The following is a 21,102-nucleotide window of genomic DNA, read 5'->3' on the forward strand; positions in this document are numbered from 1 at the left end:
AATGTTACTTCTTAGTCTACCAGAGAGATTATTGCAGAAGAATGCAAGGCACTTAGAACCAGGGATCAAGCATGCTGTCTCCACAGTGCTCCCAATATTTGCCACCCTTGTAGCAAAATAATGGGCTGAAGAGGTAAGTCTCCCTCTGTGATATTTTCTGTGTGTAATCATCTTATTAGTCATATGTGTTACAGTCTCGTGAAATTTCCTGCTTGGAAGTTCAGGTGGATAGGAGGAAGTGGAAGAAGAAGAAGGAAAAAACGCATTCTACAAGTGAGGTTATTGCTTCATTAACTGGTTATTAGTAGTTATAGCCTTTACAACAGCAACTGGAAAATGTGTAATCCTTATTATAGGTTATACTGACTGCATCTATAACTGATTGTTAAAATTCCACTGCCTGAAAGCAACATTCAGGCTGAGATTTTGGACGTACTACTCCTAGTCCTGCACAGTGTACAGTCATTTACACTGGTGGAAAATGTGTATAAAATGCTACCATATCTGAATGGTAGCATTTTGCACACACTTTGTACTGATGTATATGACTGTACTGGGGCGGTCACCCTGCTCTGGCCCTGAAGGGGTTAAAACAGCCCTGGGAAGCCAATAGCTAAACTGATTGGGAAAAAGGCCACAGCTGGGGCCATGCCTCAGTCAGGCCACAGGAAGAAGGACCTGGCTGCCTGGGACAGAAAGGTACTTGGGACAGACCAGTGTGGGGAAAATGGAGGAGGAGCTGGTGAGCTCCAGCCTGGCAAATCCCCAGGCTGCAGGCCTGGTCAAAGGCCAGAACAGGTACTGGGGTTGCAAAGGTTTAGCCTGGGGTTAGGCAGAGGTAGCAGGTCCAAACCCCCCTTGCCAGTGATGAGTGGTTTACAGACTGCACTGCAGTCTGTCCCAGTGAGCAGGAGCTGGATGATGACTGACAGTAGCCACTGAGGCAAGGTGGGTTTAGAGGGTGGGGGTTCCCTTGGGTGAGGAGACCCAGACTGTGGGTTACTGCTGGGGGCAGAACCCCTGGGCATAGGGCACCAGGGTCTGGGCGGGACATGGGGGCCAGTGGCAGTGAGACACCAGCCTGCACAGGGCGCTCTGGAGGCTGGAGAGCTAATTCCCGAGATGACCAGCAGGAGGCACTGAGCCAGTGAGTCATTTCCTTGCTACAATGACCTACACGAGGTGCAGGACAATGGGGAATCAGGTCCTTGGAATTCAGATTTACGATTCCACTGATAACCTTAACTCTATCCCCTTTCCCATGTGCACTGCAACAAGGTTTTCACTGCATGGTCATACAAGTATACATGAAATAAATGCTCCATTTGTTTATCTGCCGTTATGGAAAAGAACACATTTTGTATTTGTATGTGTGTGTGTATATATATGTGTGCGTGTGTGTACACAATTTGGCAAATTACATAATATGTCACAGGCCCGTTTTTATGTGACCATCAACATGTAATGACAAGCTCTCTTGTAGTGTGTGTAGTGCATGCAGGAATGGTAACTTACATGTGGGAACTTTCTGATTTTGTGTGATTAATATCATAGCCATAATATCACTTCCCCCAATATAAATTCCTTTGTTTTTAATTATTTTGAATGATTACAAAATAAAATCTGTGTCTAAAGGTACTGTGTGCTTTGCTTGGTGCATGTGAAGGGCTGGGATAGTGATTGCAAAGGTGGCTTTAAGCTGTCTTTGAACTTCCATGGCTTCAAGAAGCTGGTTTGACTCCTAGTGTTAGATGAGCCTCAGGGCTGCTCTAATTTATACTAGCAGTTATGGCTTTCATGAGCCTATACACCGGCTGGGAATTGGTGGCATGCTCCCTACAGTAAACCAGGGACATATGCAAAGAGAATCTCCAATTTCCCAGTGAGATTTCTAACTAGTTGGACTAGTTACACTTCTTCACACCCGCTTGTGCTGATCAAGTGTCACAAAGGAGTTGTAGCATTGGCAAGCATCTGGCCTATTATCTATGAAGTGACTAAAATAGACAGAAAGAGATTCATCTGGTCTATTCTTATAAACAGGGTTATTAGCTATTGTAGGGTCAAATCCTGCAGGGCAGCTGTACTGCACATCATTTGAGGCCTATAATAACATAGAATACAATCATGTACATTTGCTGTGTCAGAATACAGTGGCAGTAAATACATGAAAAAAAGAAAAGGAGTACTTGTGGCACCTTAGAGACTAACAAATTTATTTGAGCATAAGCTTTCATGAGCTTCAGCTCACTTCATCGGATGCATCCAGTTTTGAGAGCTCATTCTTAATCTTTCCCTGTTTGCTGTAGAGGATGTTGATTAGGTGGTTTTGCAGTTTCTTTGAGAGTGTGTGGCACAAGCTGTCAGCATAGTCTCTGTGGTATGTAGATTGTAATGGATTTTTTACCTTCAGTCCTTTTGGTATGATGTCCATCTGTTTGCATTTGGAGAGGAAGATGATGTCTGTCTGTATCTGTACGAGTTTTTTCATGAAGTTGATAGATTTCCACTCCATATGGCTAAATTCAGTGCCTTGCATAATAACAGGTTTCAGAGCATCCGATGAAATGAGCTGTAGCTCACGAAAGTTTATGCTCAAATAAATTTGTTAGTCTCTAAGGTGCCACAAGTACTCCTTTTCTTTTTTGCAAATACAGACTAACACGGCTGCTACTCTGAAACCAGTAAATGCATGGCATTCCAAAGCACAGGGATGTTTCGATCTGAGTTTTTTGTTCTGGCCATTGTAAAGATAGGGCCATAGGCAATATTTGAATCCATGTCCAGATTTCAAATCTCCCCATCCTCCAGAACGTACAGAACACGGGTTTTGGTTCCAGTTCATCTCTAGGTATTTTTGGCTTTTGGCTTTTTTGTTTTTGTTTTATTACAGACGCTGATAAAGGTTTGGTTTTAGTTTTATACTTTTTTTTTTTTTTGTCTCCTTTTGTTAGAGCATGACTTGACATTTTCAGTGAAAGGATCCTTTGAAGAAACCCAGGGCCTTTCGTTGTGCTGTGACCCCAGCTTTCATCTTACAGATCCTATTCTGTTTCACTATGCCAAGCATAGCCAGCCACAACTGGATATTACAGTCCCGAAAATGAAGATACTTCCCAGCTTTGTATGTTATAATTGAACATGGTAGTAGCATGGAGTAATATAGACAACAACATACATCTACCTTTATTTGGGATGGGGCAGCAAAAAAGTACTTCTCCTTTTAGTAAAAACTCTTGTTTCTTTTCAGTGTGCTTGTATGCCATGTAGAGCAGGAAGGAGTAGAACTGGCCCTTTGACTGTGCCATTGAATTTACTTCCCTTTGATCAAGAAGTAATAGATAAGGTAAGCATTGCCAGCCTTTGATAATAATACTGAATTTTTTGTTTAAGTTTTTGCTGGTTCCACCCAGAGAAACAAACCCAGCCTCCTAGAAACCAAAGAGGACGCTTTCTATTAAGGAGATTAGAAAAAAAGATATGGGAGTGTGTCTGCCAAGCTGTGGGGAAGGGCCAGAAAACACAATGCAGCAGTTCTTTAGTGGGGGGGGGGGGAAGGAGGAGAAAAGAGTCTGATATCATTCACACTCAACCAGCAAGAATGTCTAGAGCAGGAAAAGAGCTGCATAGTTCAAGGTTCTTAAAAAGCCCAGTGTCTCCTAAGAATGTTGGCTATTCTATCCTAAACCCTACCACTACAGGCCAAATCCTCAGCTGGGCTAGGCTCACACATCAATACTGGTACTTCAAGCTTTTATTTCTGGTACTCCTGGCAGCCTGTCCGAGGCTTAATAATGGCCTTTCCACTGGGACCCAAAGTTCCACTGCTGCCCATCTCCCATTCATGTGTGTATTTCCTAACCTGTAACAGAGCTTGAGCTGCTCCATAGCTCAGCCGTGCAATAGTGAGATGAGGCAGACAGAGGTAGATAATACAGACAAGGTCTTAACCTGGTAAATTGCTGCACCTTCCTGAAAAATCAAGAAACAATTGAGATGCAAGCGATTTTTCTACAAATTTTCTTGAGGCCATATAAATCACTCTGATTACTTGAGCATAAGCTTTCGTGAGCTACAGCTCACTTAGCTCACGAAAGCTTATGCTCAAATAAATTTGTTAGTCTCTAAGGTGCCACAAGTCCTCCTTTTCTATTTGCGAATACAGACTAACACGGCTGCTACTCTGAAACTCTGATTACTACAGCTCATGGCTTTGTGAATGTTCTGGTGACCAGGAGCAGATGAAACTAATTAAAGTCGGGAGGAAGGAAGGCTGTAGAAATATCTCAGCATTTATTATATTTACATTTCTCATTTTCAGCACAGAAAATTTGACCTACACTTTAAGACAAAACAGTGGTAAGTTTCTTTCTTGGCTTCTTGGATGCTGATAGATGGTGGCCAAATTCTGCTCTTTGTTTCTGGGGAAAGATGTGCTTATGTCGTAACTTTCTGCTGTGTACTGATCTCCAATTGAGACCATGTAATAAAACACACTCAGTGCAGTCAACATTTGAGACTTCTAGTTGATCCAGCATAAGAAGTGTTACTGATAGTAGTTTTTGAAATCTGTACGCACAGGGTGAGATTCTGTGCTGTGCTGCTAGGGCTTGTGAGGAGTTCCTTGGAAGAAAGCTTTATGAATGCTGGGCGTATCCTCCGGCTAAAATGAGAGGTCTTAGGGACTCTTTATGTCACTCCAGACTTTTTACTTGGCATCAAGGCTTAGAAAAAGAGATCTCATTTATCCTGCCTATCTGTTATCCTCCAAGCACTGCAGTCCACTGAACACTCTTGTGCCAGCCATTATACACCGTAAAATCCCTTACATAGCCAGTGACATAAGATAGCAGTGTGTTAATAAAAGACTTGACAAAGAACGTATAAGCCTGCCAATTGCCTTATAAAATGTAAATCCAATTAAAATTGTACACCACGGGGTAGAGATGCCAGCTTATACACCTGGGTCCAACAGCTGTGTATTGTCATATACAGAAATTCAGGACAGGCAACATTTGGAAAAATACTTCATGGCTCAGTTATTAGCAATGTAGAGTCTCAGGATATGAACATACATACATTTCTCCTTTGTATATCACCTAGCCTATATGCTTCAATATTTAAATCACCTCAGTGGGAGGTGACATTATAGCATGTTATGGCACGAATGTTTTATAGTTATTCTTGAAAAGACACTTTAATTCTAAGATCCTAATTTTAGCGACTTATACATCTCTGGAAATTGCCTTTTGGTGTTGGATTTCTCCTGCTGCTTCTCAGTCCAGTTATGAATTTTATTAGAAAGCTTGAAAAAATATAAGCTATTCTGAATAACATTCCATTAACAATATATTGCATCACGTACAAAACTGAATGACAGAAAGTTATATACAGCATATATGTGTCATAGAAGATTAGGGTTGGAAGAGACCTCCAGAAGTCATCTACTCCAACCTCCTTCTCAAAGCAGGACCAACCCAACTGTCAAGCCATATTGTCGTAGTCAGCACAGATTTTGGCCTGTACAGTGCTTACAGTGTCAATATCCTTACAAAACAGTAACAAAGGGGTACATTGAAAAATATCCTAATGTTTATCAGCATCTGTTCCACTATCCACTGATATTTATTATGGGAAACACACCTGCCTTTATAGCGGATTATGATACATTGCAGAGATTTTCAATTTGAACAACCAGTTCTTAATCCCCATTAAAATTAATGGGGAATGGGTATCCAAAACCTGTAGCAAACTTTGAACATTTCAGTCTCTGCCTAATCTTTGAAGGGCAGGGAAAGTAGGACAGCGTTATCAACATGTGCATTCCTACCTTAGCAAGAAAACAAATACAAGACCAAAGACAGGACATTTGGTCCATCTAGGATACCCACAAATTGAAATAAATGTACCTATGTATATTTAAATGTTTAGTCAGTTAGTAAATGCAAACATGTACTTGACTATGTTAGATAACATAATCCTCTTTTCCTATTTTTGAACCAAAGAAATGTAATGCCTAAAAACTATGTTAATTCTGAGTTATGGCTAAGATTTAAAATACGAAAAAATCAAATGTTGTTGTTCACAGCAACTGTGATTTTTGTCCCCTTGCAGCAATATTGTATTTTATATTCTCTACCAGGGAGTCTTTCTCTTATCCAGGAGAAAACGTTCCCTCTTATCCCATGACAGCTTATTTTGCTTAAGACCCTTTGGTGAGGGACCTTGTCAAAGGCTTTTTGAAAACCTAAATACAGGATATCCACTGGCCACTTGCTTGTTGACCCCCTCAAAGAATTCTAGTGGATTGGTGAGGCATGATTTCCCTTTACAAAACCATGTTGACTCTTCCACAAATTGTGTTCATCTATGTATCTGATCATTCTGTTCTTTACTATAGTTTCAACCAATTTGCCGGGTACTGAAGATAGGCTTACCAGCCTGCAATTGCTGGGGTTGCCTTTGGACCCTTTTTTAAAAAATGGTGTCACATTAGCTATCCTCCATCTGGTACTGAAGCTGATTTAAATGATAGGTTACATACCACAGTTAGTAGTTCTGCAATTTAATACTTGAGTTCCTTCAGAACTCTTGGGTGAATACCATCTGGTCCTGGTGACTTATTACTATTTAATTTATCAATTTGTTCCAAAACCTACTCTGAGACCTCAATCTGGAACAATTCCTCAGATTTGTCAACTAAAAATAATGGCACAGGTTTGGAATTCGCCCTCATATCCTCAGCTGTGAAGCTGGATACAAAGAATTAATTTAGTTTCTCTGCAATGGCCTCGTCTTCCTTGAGTGCTCCTTTAGCATCTTGATTTTTCCAGTGGCCCCACTTGTTGTTTAGCAGGCTTCCTGCTTCTGATGCACTTTCAAAAAAATTGCAGTTACTTTTTGGCTAGCTGTTTTTTCAAATTATTTTTTTTCTTTTTCTTCCTAATCATATTTTTACCATATTTTGCCAGAGTTTATGCTCCATTCTATTTTCCTTACTAGGATTTAACTTCCAGTTTTTAAAGGATGCCTTTTTGCCTCTAACTCCTTCTTTTACTTTGTGGCACTTTTCTGGTCCTCTTACTATGTTTTTTAATTGGGGTTATACATTTAAGTTGAGCCTCTATTATGGTGTCTTTAAAAAGTTTTCATGCAGCTTGCAGGGATTTCACTTTTGGCACTCTACCTTTTAATTTCTGTTTCACTAACTTCCTCGTTTTTGTGTTGTTCCCCTTTCTGAAATTAAATGCGATGGTAGTGGGCTGCTTTGGTGCTCCCTCCCACCCCCCCAGGCTGTTAAATTTTATTATGTTTTGGTCACTATTACCAAACGGTTCTGCTACATTCACCTTGTGGACCAGATCCTGTACTCCACTTAGGGGTAAATCAGTAGTAATGGTGGTAATGTCTTGTCTGTTTATGAAGGGTATATAGTTTATTTTAACTGTACAGTACATCTTGAGATACAAGTCATAACACATATATTTGTTCCTGTATTCCAGCCGGGAAGACCTAGATATGCGCTTGGGGTTTGAGTTGTGTGTGGAGGAGCAGGATTTCCTGCATAAAAGGAAAAAAGTGGTTGCTGCTGCTCTGAAAAAGGTTCTCCAGCTAGAGGAGGACCTGCAGGATGATGAGGTATGTGGGGCAGAATCCTTCCCGCTTCTTGTCACAGAGGCATGCTCAGTCAATTGGGCGTCAAAATGTGGCATCTTGTTCTCTATTTTCACAATCTCCAGACAGTCAGGATGCTTTACACTGAAGAAATAGGTAATTTTACTTTTTAGGAAGTGAATGAGTGGTCACAGATGACATTAATAACATCTTTTTACTTGTATGTACAGTACCTAAAGAGTGTTGCTTTAATAGATATAGATATTAAATACCATGATGGTTTAGGCCCATGTTCTCAGAATTACAGCAAAAGCTTTCTTAGGACCAACCATCTTCTCAACCAGCCCATGCAGACAGACTCAGAACTTCTGTCACTCAGGCCATATCTACACTACAAACTCATGTTGACTCTAGTTACGGTGGCATACCGCCACTGCAGTTAGTACAATGCTTGTGTGTGTACATACTTGGCTCCTTGTGTCTGTGGTGTGCAAACTCACTAGGAGTGCTTGTGTTGACAGAGAGTGCGGTGCACCATGAGTATGTATCTCACTGTGCAACTCGCCACCATCCAGCACACTATCTTTTGGGAAGTTTTAGCAATGCAAGGTGGGGCTGAAACGAGTTGCACAGGGGTAAGTGGGAGCATGGGGTCAACTTCCCAGTTTGCAACTGTCTCAATCCCATAATGTTATCTGTATCCCATAATTTTTGCGCCTTTTTTTCAAAATCCCACATACCCACACCACACTTCATGCTGTCCGCCATCTCAGACAGAAGCATGGAGTCAGCACAGCTCTGCTTTTTTGTCATAAGTGTTGCAAGCACATGATCCTGATCAGGGAAGAAAGGTAAGCAGCAGGATACGGACCCTGGACTTCAGGAAAGCAGACTTTGACTCCCTCAGGGAACAGATGGCCAGGATCCCCTGGGGGACTAACATGAAAGGGAAGGGAGTCCAGGAGAGCTGGCTGTATTTCAAGGAATCCCTGTTGAGGTTACAGGGACAAACCATCCCGATGAGTCGAAAGAATAGTAAATATGGCAGGCGACCAGCTTGGCTTAATGGTGAAATCTTAGCGGATCTTAAACATAAAAAAGAAGCTTACAAGAAGTGGAAGGTTGGACATATGACCAGGGAAGAGTATAAAAATATTGCTCGGGCATGTAGGAAAGATATCAGGAGGGCCAAATCGCACCTGGAGCTGCAGCTAGCAAGAGATGTCAAGAGTAACAAGAAGGGTTTCTTCAGGTATGTTGGCAACAAGAAGAAAGCCAAGGAAAGTGTGGGCCCCTTACTGAATGAGGGAGGCAAGCTAGTGATGTGGAAAAAGCTAATGTACTCAATGCTTTTTTTGCCTCTGTTTTCACTAACAAGGTCAGCTCCCAGACTGCTGTGCTGGGCATCACAAAATGGGGAAGAGATGGCCAGCCCTCTGTAGAGATAGAGGTGGTTAGGGACTATTTAGAAAAGCTGGACGTGCACAAGTCCATGGGGCCAGACGAATTGCATCCGAGAGTGCTGAGGGAATTGGCGGCTGTGATTGCAGAGCCCTTGGCCATTATCTTTGAAAACTCGTGGCGAACGGGGGAAGTCCCGGATGACTGGAAAAAGGCTAATGTAGTGCCCATCTTTAAAAAAGGGAAGAAGGAGGATCCTGGGAACTACAGGCCGGTCAGCCTCACCTCAGTCCCTGGAAAAATCATGGAGCAGGTCCTCAAAGAATCAATCCTGAAGCACTTAGAGGAGAGGAAAGTGATCAGGAACAGTCAGCATGGATTCACCAAGGGAAGGTCATGCCTGACTAATCTAATCGCCTTTTATGATGAGATTACTGGTTCTGTGGATGAAGGGAAAGCAGTGGATGTATTGTTTCTTGACTTTAGCAAAGCTTTTGACACGGTCTCCCACAGCATTCTTGTCAGCAAGTTAAGAAATATGGGCTGGATGAATGCACTATAAGGTGGGTAGAAAGCTGGCTAGATTGTCGGGCTCAACGGGTAGTGATCAATGGCTCCATGTCTAGTTGGCAGCCGGTGTCAAGTGGAGTGCCCCAGGGGTCGGTCCTGGGGCCCGTTTTGTTCAATATCTTCATAAATGATCTGGAGGATGGTGTGGATTGCACTCTCAGCAAATTTGCGGATGATACTAAACTGGGAGGAGTGGTAGATACGCTGGAGGGGAGGGATAGGATACAGAAGGACCTAGACAAATTGGAAGATTGGGCCAAAAGAAATCTAATGAGGTTCAATAAGGATAAGTGCAGGGTCCTGCACTTAGGATGGAAGAATCCAATGCACCGCTACAGACTAGGGACCGAATGGCTCGGCAGCAGTTCTGCGGAAAAGGACCTAGGGGTGACAGTGGACGAGAAGCTGGATATGAGTCAGCAGTGTGCCCTTGTTGCCAAGAAGGCCAATGGCATTTTGGGATGTATAAGTAGGGGCATAGCGAGCAGATCGAGGGACGTGATCGTTCCCCTCTATTCGACACTGGTGAGGCCTCATCTGGAGTACTGTGTCCAGTTTTGGGCCCCACACTACAAGAAGGATGTGGATAAATTGGAAAGAGTACAGCGAAGGGCAACAAAAATGATTAGGGGTCTAGAGCACATGACTTACGAGGAGAGGCTGAGGGAGCTGGGATTGTTTAGTCTGCAGAAGAGAAGAATGAGGGGGGATTTGATAGCTGCTTTCAACTACCTGAAAGGGGGTTTCAAAGAGGATGGCTCTAGACTGTTCTCAATGGTAGCAGATGACAGAACGAGGAGTAATGGTCTCAAGTTGCAATGGGGGAGGTTTAGATTGGATATTAGGAAAAACTTTTTCACTAAGAGGGTGGTGAAACACTGGAATGCGTTACCTAGGGAGGTGGTAGAATCTCCTTCCTTAGAGGTTTTTAAGGTCAGGCTTGACAAAGCCCTGGCTAGGATGATTTAACTGGGACTTGGTCCTGCTTTGAGCAGGGGGTTGGACTAGATGACCTTCTGGGGTCCCTTCCAACCCTGATATTCTATGATTCTATGATTCTATGATCCTGCAGTATTTGCAGAGCTGCAAGATGAATCGAATGAGTAGGAAACATGATGATTTCTTGGAGAACAGATTGCCATGGGACATAGTGAGAACCAATGCAAGGTTGTTGGCATTCATAGAGCAGCTGCAGATGGTGAAGTGCCACTTCTGGGCCCAAGAAACAAGCACTGACTGGTGTGATTGCATCATAATGCAGGTTTGGGATGATAAGCAGTGGCTACAGAACTTTGAGATGCACAAGGCCACATTCCTGGATCTGTGTGCTGAGCTTGCCCCAGCCCTCCAGTGCAGGAACACCAGAAAGAGAGCTGCACTAACAGTGGAGAAGTGAGTGGCGATTGCATTGTGGAAACTTGCAATTCTGGATTGCTACCAGTCAGTTGGGAATCAATTTGGAGTCAGGAAATCCACCGTAGGGGCTGTTGTCATGCGGTGCAGGACTGTGACTCAGCAATGCCTCAGGACATAATGGATGGATTTGTGGTACTGAGGTTCCCAAATTGTGGAGAGGGGAACGGGAGAGAGAGACAGCACTCATATCCCTATTTTGGCACCAGATCATCTTGCCACAGAGTACATCAAAAGAAAGGGCTACTTTTCTATACTTATCACTGGGATGCTTCATCGACATCAATGTGGGCTGGTCAGGGAAGGTGCATGATGCTTGCATCTTTAAGAACACAGGCCATTTCAGAAAGCTGCAAGCAGAGACTTTCCCAACTGGATGATTACCTTTGGCAATGATGAAAGCCCAGTAGTGATCCTGGAGCACCCAGCATACATCTTGCTCCCCTGGCTCATGAAGTTGTACACCAGCCACCTCAACAGCACAAAGGAATGATTCAACTACTGGCTTAGCAGGTGCAGAATGACAATTCGGTGTGCTTTTGGTTGTTTGAAGCGATGCTGGTGTTGTTCACTCACAAGATTGGACTTCAGTGAGAAAAATATCCCAATGGTTATAGCTTCTTGCTGTGTCATACATCATATCTGTGACGCAAAGGAGGAAATGTTTCCACTGGGGCAAAGGTGGAGCGGCTGTTTACAGAACTTGAACAGCCAGATACATAGGCTATTAGAAGAGCTCAATGCGGAGCTATAGGAGCAGGGAGGCTTTGAAAAACCACTTTAACAGTAAGCTAGAGAAATGTGTGTTGTAGTCAGCGTTCCCTCTAATTTTGTATGTCCATGTGAGGAATTAATTTTGTTATGTACACCAATATGGAGGTGATGTGGAATACTTTACCTCCATATTGGTGCACATAACAAAATTATGTGGCAGGGGTGGGGCTGAGGGGTTTGGAGTGTGGGAGGGGGGGCTCAGGGATGGGGCAGAGGGTTGGGCTGTGGGGGAAGGGGGAAGGGGGAGAGCTCTGGCTGGGGGTGCAGACTCTGGGGTGGGGACAGGGATGAGGGGTTCAGGGTACAGGAGGGGGCTCAGAGCTGGGGCAGAGGGTTGGGTTTTGGGGGGATGAGGGCTCTGATTGGAGGTGCAGGCTCTGGGGTGGGGCTGGGGATGAGGGGTTTGGGGTGCAGGCGTGGGCTCAGGGCTGGGGCAGAGGGTTGGGTGCAGGGGGTGAGGGTTCCAGTTAGGGGTGAAGGCTCTAGGGTGGGGCCAGGGATGAGGGGTTTAGGATGTGGGAGGGGGCTCAGGGCTGGGGCAGAGGGTTGGGGTGCAGGCTCTGGGGTGGGGCTGCAGGCTTCCTCTCTACAGTTGGGAGAGAGGACTCCCCTCATCCCCTTCTTGCCGCAGCAGCTCGGGGCCTGGGGAGAGGCGCTCCGGCAGGAGTGGGCTGGGCCAAGGGAGGGGCTCCTTCCCCTGGCTGCGGCAAGTCCCATGAGGCATCTCTTCCGCACTACAGCCCTGAGCCCCTGCGCAGGGCTTAATAGGCGGCCGCGCAGCTTAGAGGGAACTTAGGTTGTAGTGTGCTCTACCTGACCCTGCTCTTTTGTGGCCTGGTAGGAACTATATGGTGATTGCTGCACACACAGGAATATGACATTATCAATGCACTTATTAATTTTGTTTGTGACTGATCCTATGTGACACTGTGCAGTAACAGGTAATTGGCTGCTTTCAGAACTGCTCGGCTCTCGGCAGCATATGTTGTGAACTAATAAAGATGAATTATGTTCCAAATAATAGAATTTTATTCTGTAACAAAATAAGTGCAAAAAAGTGCAATTTTAAAACAAATAAATTAAAAATGTAATAAATCATAATAAATTAATAGAACAGAACATATGAAGGGTAAAGAACATTCATGTCCACTTCAGCTACACATACACTGACCTGTGAAAGCTACGGTTGGCATATGTGAAGCTGTGATTGTCTTTAATGTCTCCAGGGGTAGAGTGGTGGGGGTAGTGCAGCATGGAACATTGAGAGGGTCCCAATATTGAGTTCTCAGTGGGCTTCAGAGGGAGGCAAGCCCAGAATTGTTGAATTTGCAAGTCCACCAGAGCCTGCAACATCTGTGTTTGCTGCCTGAGAAGCCCCAGTATGTTCTGGTGCATCTCCCTCTCCCTTTCCTGCTGGGCTCCTGGGCCTTTCTGTTCTCCACTCATTCCTTTCCCAGTCTCTCTGCAATCTTCATCACCAAGCCCTGTGCTCACGGTCTGAAGCAGCACTGACTTGCAGGATCTCACTGAATGTGTCATCCCAAGTCCTCTTCTTTCTCCTCTTTATGTGGCTCAGGTGTTCCATGGGTGTGGAAAGGGAGACACTAAAGGCTGCAATGGCACCAGCTGCAGATAAAACACACAGAGGTACCCTTGTCAGTCCATTCATTACAGAAAGTGAAACTTAAGATGCTGAACTCACTCCCCGTGCTCCCCTAAAGTGTTAAGCACTATGTTCTCACTTCTGCTTGGGATTGCTTGTGCATGGTGCCAGTCACAGCACAAGCCATGGTGAATATGGCCTGCCGAGGGTTGAGGAAATGTGGAGGGAATTGTTTGGTTGCATGAATCTAGTAGTATACGGCATTGTTGCTGCATACTGGCGACATTTTCCACAGGTGGTGGTGATTTTAGCTGATATCTCACTCCTGAGGGTAACAAGGCAGAGAGCAGAGAAAGCACAGCTGCTGCTGGTGTCCCAAAGCTGCCTGGGTCTGTATGCTGCTAGTCTGTGTACTGCAATGGTGCCTGCTGAACTGATCACTGAGTGGCACAGGAAAGAGTCCTACCACAAAGAAAGATATAAAGCAATCCTCCCTAGAGATCTTAGGCAGAGGATTGCAGAGCACCTCCATGAAAGTTTCATCAATATCTCTCAGGAAGATTCAAAGGACATCCCCGAGAACATAAACAAACTGTTCTGCATGGCCCCTCTGCCTAATTCTAGAGGGGAATGAAAAACAGATAGCAACTCACCTCTTTTGGTTGTACCACTACCTTATCTAGCACAACTAAATTAATGATAAGTCAAGATGTGTCCTCCTACTTTGGGGATGCCACCCCTGTAATTGAAAATTTATCTACACACTTATCCAAGGTTCCTTCCCTGCATTGGGGTCACCCGTGCTTGACTGGTTGGACTGTGGAGGAATCAAAAACAGGTCCCGGCTCGCTGTGCAGCTGGATTCCCTAGGTCGCCTGTCCTCCATACTCCTCCTTCTCTTCCTCATCCACCATCTCTTCCACCTCACTGTGAACATCCTGTGACTCGGTCTCCTCGGAGGTGTCTATGGTGGTGTGGGGAGTGGTGGTGGGGTCTCTGCCAAGTACAGCATGTAAAAGCAGCAGGTCTGTGGCACAGCAGATCTAGTGTTGGCCTATCTGGCTTTCTGGTATGCCTGCCGCAGCTCCTTGGCTTTCACTGGGTACTGCTGTTGATCCCTGTCGTAGCCCTTCTCCTGCATCCCCTGACCAATCTGTTCATAGATGTTGACATTTTTATAACTGGTGCTGGAGCTGAGCCTGCATAGCCTCTTCAGGCCCAGGAGGTCCAATATCTCCTGTTTTTTCCAGGCAGGAGCACGTCTGGAGCATGGAGTCGGCATGGTCAGCTGGGCAGTTGTACTCAACAATGGAGAGCTGCTAGGGGGGCTTGCCAAGCCAGAAAATAAGAAAAAGGAATTTCAAAAATTCATGGGGCTTTAAATGAAGTAGGGGTGGGGAGTCTTCTGGTCTCTTTGACCCCTAGGTTGGGGAGTTCACAACTGAGACCAGAGCAGCCAGTATGGGGCATTGTGGGACAGATGCTGGAGGACAGTTAGGATCGAGATAAATAATGCAGTGTCTACACTCATACTGCATCAACCTATGTACATTGACTGTGGTTCTAAATTGCTTGGGGAGGTGGTGTTACTAAGTTGGTGTAATGGAACACTTACCTTAGTGGGAGACAAATTTAAGTGTAGACACATGCACAACTAGGTAGACATAAACTGCCTTGTATTGACCTAACTTTGTAATGCAGACCAGGCCTCACTGTTTATAATTGATTTGAACCTGACTTTCAATTTGCACCTGTGCTGCGTAGGTGCAAAACACTACCATTCTGAGTTGGTTGTGTTTACAATTACTTTGTACTCACTGGGCAGGTTTAAAGTCATCCATACTTCTGCACAAAAATACTTCCTTAAAGACTTTATGCTAAATTTACCATTTGTGCCAGCACTGTCTTTAGCCCAATGCATGGTATCCATCTTTTGTGTTAGTTGAGCCAACTTATCTTTCATATGAGACATAGGTTTAAGTCACTGGGGGAAATGGTACAGAAATGTAAACTCATTTTACAAATCTTTGGATCAAAAAAATAAACAAAACAAAACTCTCAAAACCTTACATTCTACAAGGTTTGCCTATTCCTAGATGACCAATACCTACTGACAAGGTCACAACAGTGATAGTTTATTGCATTTAGTACAAGTCTATTACAATCAGGAGATAACAGTTCCTCTATTTTTATGTTGATCTCCTAGAGGATTTTTTAGGAAAATTGAAAGTATTGAGGTTAGTCTCCAATTATGCTCAGTGTTTAAAATTCCATGCCTGACATGCCAGCCTTTGCTTTCCAATTGCTGAGCAGTAAGTTACAGAAAACTCAGAGCAATTCCAGTTATTTCTATGCAGCATGGTTAATTCAGATCATGTCTCTGCTTGCAAACTGATCATATACAATTTTTTTACCATTTAATCAGGGCTGGAACTTGTTAACATAATTTCGACTTATCTCCATTCTAATCACTGATTGTCCCTACCTATATAGTTATTTTTCATTAAATTTATGCTTTTTTGCATTGACTAGGTACCAGTGGTGGCATTCATGACAACAGGTGGTGGTACAAGAGCATTGACAGCAATGTACGCTCACCTGTTGAGTATCCAGAAGCTGAATGTTTTGGACTGTATTTCATACATCACTGGTTTATCTGGCACAACATGGTAAGGAGGACCAAGCTTCTGACACAAACAAATTAATTAAGGACACGCAATTTCCAGAGTGGTGAAATATTTATTAGTCTCCAAGTAGTTATGCATACACCCATTGTAACCTAGTTTAAATATTGTGATAGACCAAGGCCAGTTGGGTACAGCAGAGTAGCAGAAGGCAGATATACTGGCCACTGGATTAACAGTTTTTTGTTCCCTGAATGACCAGAGCAGGGGCTGCTCCAGGCTAATGAGAACACCTGACTCCAATTAACCTGCAAAGAGTCAGGTGAGGCCATTAAGTTAATGTGACCACCTGACTCGAATTAAGGCCCCTCTGATAATATAAAAGGGCTCACTCCAGTCAGGTAGAGAGGAGCCAGAGGAGAGGAAGTGTGGTTGAAGGGCTGGTTAATGAAGACACCCTCAAGCCACTGGTAAGGGAGCCCTGAGGTAAGAGTGAAAAAGGGAGAAGCAGGAGAACTCTGGGGAAGTGGCCAAGAGAAATGTAGCAACTCTAGTAGTGAAAGGTTGGCTGCCAACAGCTGCTACCATTAGGGTAGCCAGAACCTGGAGTAAAGGGCGGGCCCGGGTTCCCCTCAACCCACCACTACAGAAACACCTCCTGGGAGGGGAAAACAGGCTTCTGTCAGGTCAGGAGGCTAAACTGTTTTGGCATAAGGCCGTAGGAGCAACAGAGACTGTGGAAATTCTCTTACCAACCTCCATTCCTGGTTTATGATGAAAAGGGCTCAGTAGACTGTATCCCTGGCCCTAGAGAGAGAGAAGGGCTATGTGGAGGGTTGCAGTGAGCCTCTGAAGCTAGCATAAACTGCCTAGAAGCGTGGAACCCACGGGGACAAGGTTGGAGCTCTGCCACAATGTCTAATGATTATTATTATTTGCATACACAAACCAAGAAATCATCACTGTTTATGGTTTCCAGAGGCCTTTTTGGCCAACAGAATTATAATTAACAAGCAGCTTTATTCATCTAGTGTGGCTTTTTCATGTCGGCCTCTGTTAGGTGTTTACCAATATTTGCTATCGTCCATGATCATATGTGAATGATATCAACAATGGAAAAGTAGCAAAGTGAATTAGAGAGATTAGAGCATCTGAAGTTACAAGCAACCAAGGGAGACCTGATGCTAATAAATGTACAGTCCTATACCACCAGCACAAGTAGGAAATAATAAATCATATATAACTTTTGGCAAAATGGGTGGTTGTAATAAAGCAGCCACACCCATCACATTAAAACAATCTTGTTTTAATTTGGTGGTGTTAATACTACCCTAATATCACTTTTTGATGAACCTAAGCAATGTAGTTGCTGCAGCAAAAGTGTAGAATCAGGATTGGGGAGTTTATTACAAATCCAAAACTTGAGCTAGGCTTCCAAATTGTTTGCTGAAATTCACAAATCTTTTGGCAAACGTGGACTGGATGTCAAGCAAGACTGGGCCCTTTTAATGGAAATTTCATGAAACTTGGTGGTTTCAGTTAAATTTAGTTACATTTCACTGAGATTTTTGGTTTCATTCAAAGGCAAAAGGCACATCAAGGTGTAAACTCACCCAATCTGAAATCAAGAAATGTTGCTCAACGCTCTCTAAGCCAAAACTTGAGAGTTTCAAAGAGCTCTAATTTTGAACTCCAACTTTTCCTTATATTTCCTTTTCTCAGGACAATGTCAAATTTGTATGAAGATCCTGACTGGTCACAAAAGGATATGGAGGCATCAGTCAGTGATGCTCGGAAACACGTGATCAAAAACAAGTTCTTGGCCTGTTTTTCCGTTGATCGTCTGAAATACTATGTAAAGGAGCTACACCAGCGGAAACAAGAGGGGCACAAGATATGTTTTACAGATTTGTGGGGACTCATCATTGAAGCCATGTTACATGATGGGGTACTATAGAACATTTACTCTTTTCAGAGTCTTCCTTTAAGTAACTAATCTTCTGAAAGAAGAAATGAGGATAAACTGTAAACCCTAATGGGATATGCCCACTCAGCATGGCTGCAGAGTTAGTTACACAAATAAGTTTTATTTCTTGACTGCATCATGTATATGTTAAAATTCGACCTGCTCAAAAAATGGGAATTAAACCCCCCTCCTATGGAAATTGAAAAATCAGCTCTTAAAAAAGAATTTTGGATTTTCTAGAAAGTGCCTTAATCCCTATGCATAGGGAGATTGCCTTGATAATGTGTATGCTACAAGTGGAGCTGGGATAGAGCATGTGATGCACATTTGGAATTGTTTGGTCAAGGGGTTCCCAAAATGCAGCCCAAACCCTTTGGCATATGAGCTACTTTTACTTTTCGAAGTGCTCTCAAAGCCATGTGCAATTTCGAGGAAGTTTCACCCCACCCCACACACACCCCATAAATGCTTCCTCAAAGCCATCAACCCTTCTCTCCACATCCCACCTTGTGCCAGGTTAGTGGGTTGTATTGTGTCCGGGAGATAAAGCCTTGTATGCAGGAGAAAGGGGACTGGGAGATAGGTGAGGGAGGGGAGTAGTTACCATATTGAAAATGACACCAAAGAGACTAGTGCAAGTGTCCTGGCCAGGATGAATCTCTTCTCTACCAGGAGAGGCTCACTGAATGCCTGCCAGGCAGCAGTAGGTAGGGCTGATTCTGTCCAAGGAGCTGGAAACAGACCCACTCCAAGCATGCCACAGGCACAGCATGTAACGCTGGGGTGAAAAGCAGCATGTATGGCTCCATGGGCACGTGGAACTGAGGTTGGGAGAGGGAAGGAGGAGGAGGCAGCACACTCACTGAGGAATGAATTTTCATTTTGTTGTTCATAATGGTTCAATATTTCATTTTCCAAATTTTCAGTGGAATTTTTCTATCCCCATTTTTTTGTTCCCCCAAATTAGTAACTCTTCTAAATGAATTAATTTTGATTTTTAAAAATGATTCCCTCTTGCCCTCCCCATTTTTGAAAAACAATCAGTGTGACACTAAAGTGACCAGTGAAAATTAGCAACATGAAGAACCAAACCAGACAAATAATAATAAAAAAATATATACCAATTTCACTGAATGACCGAACTTTTTCACATTTAATCATTTACATCAAAACTTTCTATATTTAAAACACACACACAATCCCCTATTTTATTATTCATTATTATTAACTTAGACCACAAGGGCATTTTAAAAAATTCAAAATTTCAACTCCCTCCAATTAAAACACAATAGGAGAATTTTGTGAGCGCTGATGCAGTCAGATGCGAGTATCATTTCTCTGTGTTAGCAAAACCCTCTGCTCCCAAAGTTGAATTCAATCCAAAGAAAGGCAGGCAATGTTGGCAGTGCTGCCCCCCTTCAAGGTTCCAGGCCAGGGTGTGGGGAGCAGTGCCACCCTCCCCATGAAACCACTTCAGGAAGGTGCTGAATCAGCACTTTCTGCAGCCAGGCTGGCACTTAACACTGTTCCCAGCCAGCATTGCCCTCTTTTGGTCGGTGCTGCATGGTGCAAGTCACCTGTGTCCTCTGCAATGGAAACAGGTTCTAGCCACACTATAGTTTTAAACCATATCGTAACTGAGCTCTTCATTCTTGTACAGTGGTGCTGTAGTGGTGGCTTTCCTGTGACATTTACCCCTTCTGGATGAAATGACTCGTGCATGTTCTCAACTGATCATTTTTTTAAAAAAGTTTGGGGGGGTGGGCCTATTTTTTTTTTTAAATAAGCAAAAGGTAAAAAAATGACAGTCTTCACCAGTGAAATCTTTGAATGTTCCACTACAAAAAACCTTGACAAACTGATTTTTAAACAACTTTGACCATTCAAGTGAATGAGACTACTCTCATGCTTAAAGTTAAGCACATGCTTATGTGCTTTGGTGGATCAGGAACAGAGTGCTCAGCACATTGCAGGATCAAGCCCATAGAGGAAAACCTGGTTGGAACTGAGTAGGCATTTCATTGTAATATTCCAAGCCCCAATAAAGTGGTAGGTCCCTATGTCATTTACATTTTCCTCAATTATGTATCTTGTTTCCGAACAGGAAGACCACCATAAACTCACAGATCAGCAACAAGCACTCAGTAATGGTCAGAATCCCCTGCCCATCTACCTTGTTCTCAATGTGAAGGACAAAATTAGCAATCGAGATTTTAGAGGTAATTATGTTCTAGAAATTTATTTTTCTTTAAATCTAACAGGGTTCATCTTAGGGTTAGAACTGGTTACTTTAATGCAAGAATCCTTCTTAAATCAATTCACTCAGAAGTGGGCTTATATTTCTTATTAATTAAATTTGTCTCTGTATTTCTGGTTTGGCCTGGGATCAGAAGCAGAATATTATGACAGAGGCTATTATCACAAGATTATCTGGCCTGCACAGAAGTAGGAAGTACCAGAAATCTCATGAGCTTTCCAGGCACCCGTGGGTGTGAGAAGAGAATTCACTCTCCATGCTCATCACTGTTATATCTGTATTGAATAAAAGTGGCTAGTTAGCAAATTTGCTAGTTCAGCAACTAGTTTGTCATGAAGAAGCTGAAACTAAAATCTTATTCCATTAATAACTCAGTTTATTCATATAACAACAATATTTTTCTTTACCCGGAGTCAGGTTACTGCAGTAATACTTTTTCTTTTCTTTAGAATGGATGGAGTTCACTCCCTATGAGGTGGGACTCCTTAAATATGGGGCCTTCATTCGCGCTGAGAATTTTGGAAGTGAGTTCTTCATGGGTCGGCTGATGAAGAAGCTCCCAGAATCTCGGATCTGCTTCTTGGAAGGTGACTTATTGTCCTGGAAAAATGTAATGTAACATAAGCCAGTCACTGGCAAGCCACAGTTTTATGGCTGCTGCAATTGGTACAGTGTCACCTTCTAGAAACTGTATAAGGTGATGTATCTGAACCAATAGCATGTCTTGATCTGCAGATTTAAATTCTCTCTCTAGTATAATTAAGTGAGTTAGATTAATCTGATTTCATTATACTGTCATGCACGAGGCATCTGAAAGATTCTTTTTCACCTTTATATGAACAACGAAATTTTCAAAATGTTGCAGTTTGCTCAAGTACCA

General features: G+C 43.3%; 1 protein-coding gene across 3 annotated transcripts in view; it reads left to right on the forward strand.

Annotated features, from left to right (window-relative positions):
* LOC119858047 (cytosolic phospholipase A2 epsilon-like) overlaps positions 1 to 21,102 on the forward strand; it is a 61,982-nt gene that overhangs the window by 27,544 nt on the left and 13,336 nt on the right. For all 3 annotated transcript variants that reach the window (XM_038407884.2, XM_038407886.2, XM_038407887.2), the window contains exons 8-16: positions 195 to 273; positions 2,955 to 3,124; positions 3,251 to 3,346; positions 4,322 to 4,359; positions 7,503 to 7,638; positions 15,908 to 16,044; positions 17,722 to 17,947; positions 20,070 to 20,184; positions 20,672 to 20,809. In XM_038407884.2, the coding sequence (XP_038263812.1) occupies positions 195 to 273; positions 2,955 to 3,124; positions 3,251 to 3,346; positions 4,322 to 4,359; positions 7,503 to 7,638; positions 15,908 to 16,044; positions 17,722 to 17,947; positions 20,070 to 20,184; positions 20,672 to 20,809 (1,135 nt within the window). The remainder of the gene's footprint in view (positions 1 to 194; positions 274 to 2,954; positions 3,125 to 3,250; positions 3,347 to 4,321; positions 4,360 to 7,502; positions 7,639 to 15,907; positions 16,045 to 17,721; positions 17,948 to 20,069; positions 20,185 to 20,671; positions 20,810 to 21,102) is intronic.

This window comes from Dermochelys coriacea, chromosome 6 (assembly GCF_009764565.3).
Source record: "Dermochelys coriacea isolate rDerCor1 chromosome 6, rDerCor1.pri.v4, whole genome shotgun sequence".
Classification (NCBI taxonomy): Eukaryota; Metazoa; Chordata; order Testudines; family Dermochelyidae; genus Dermochelys; species Dermochelys coriacea.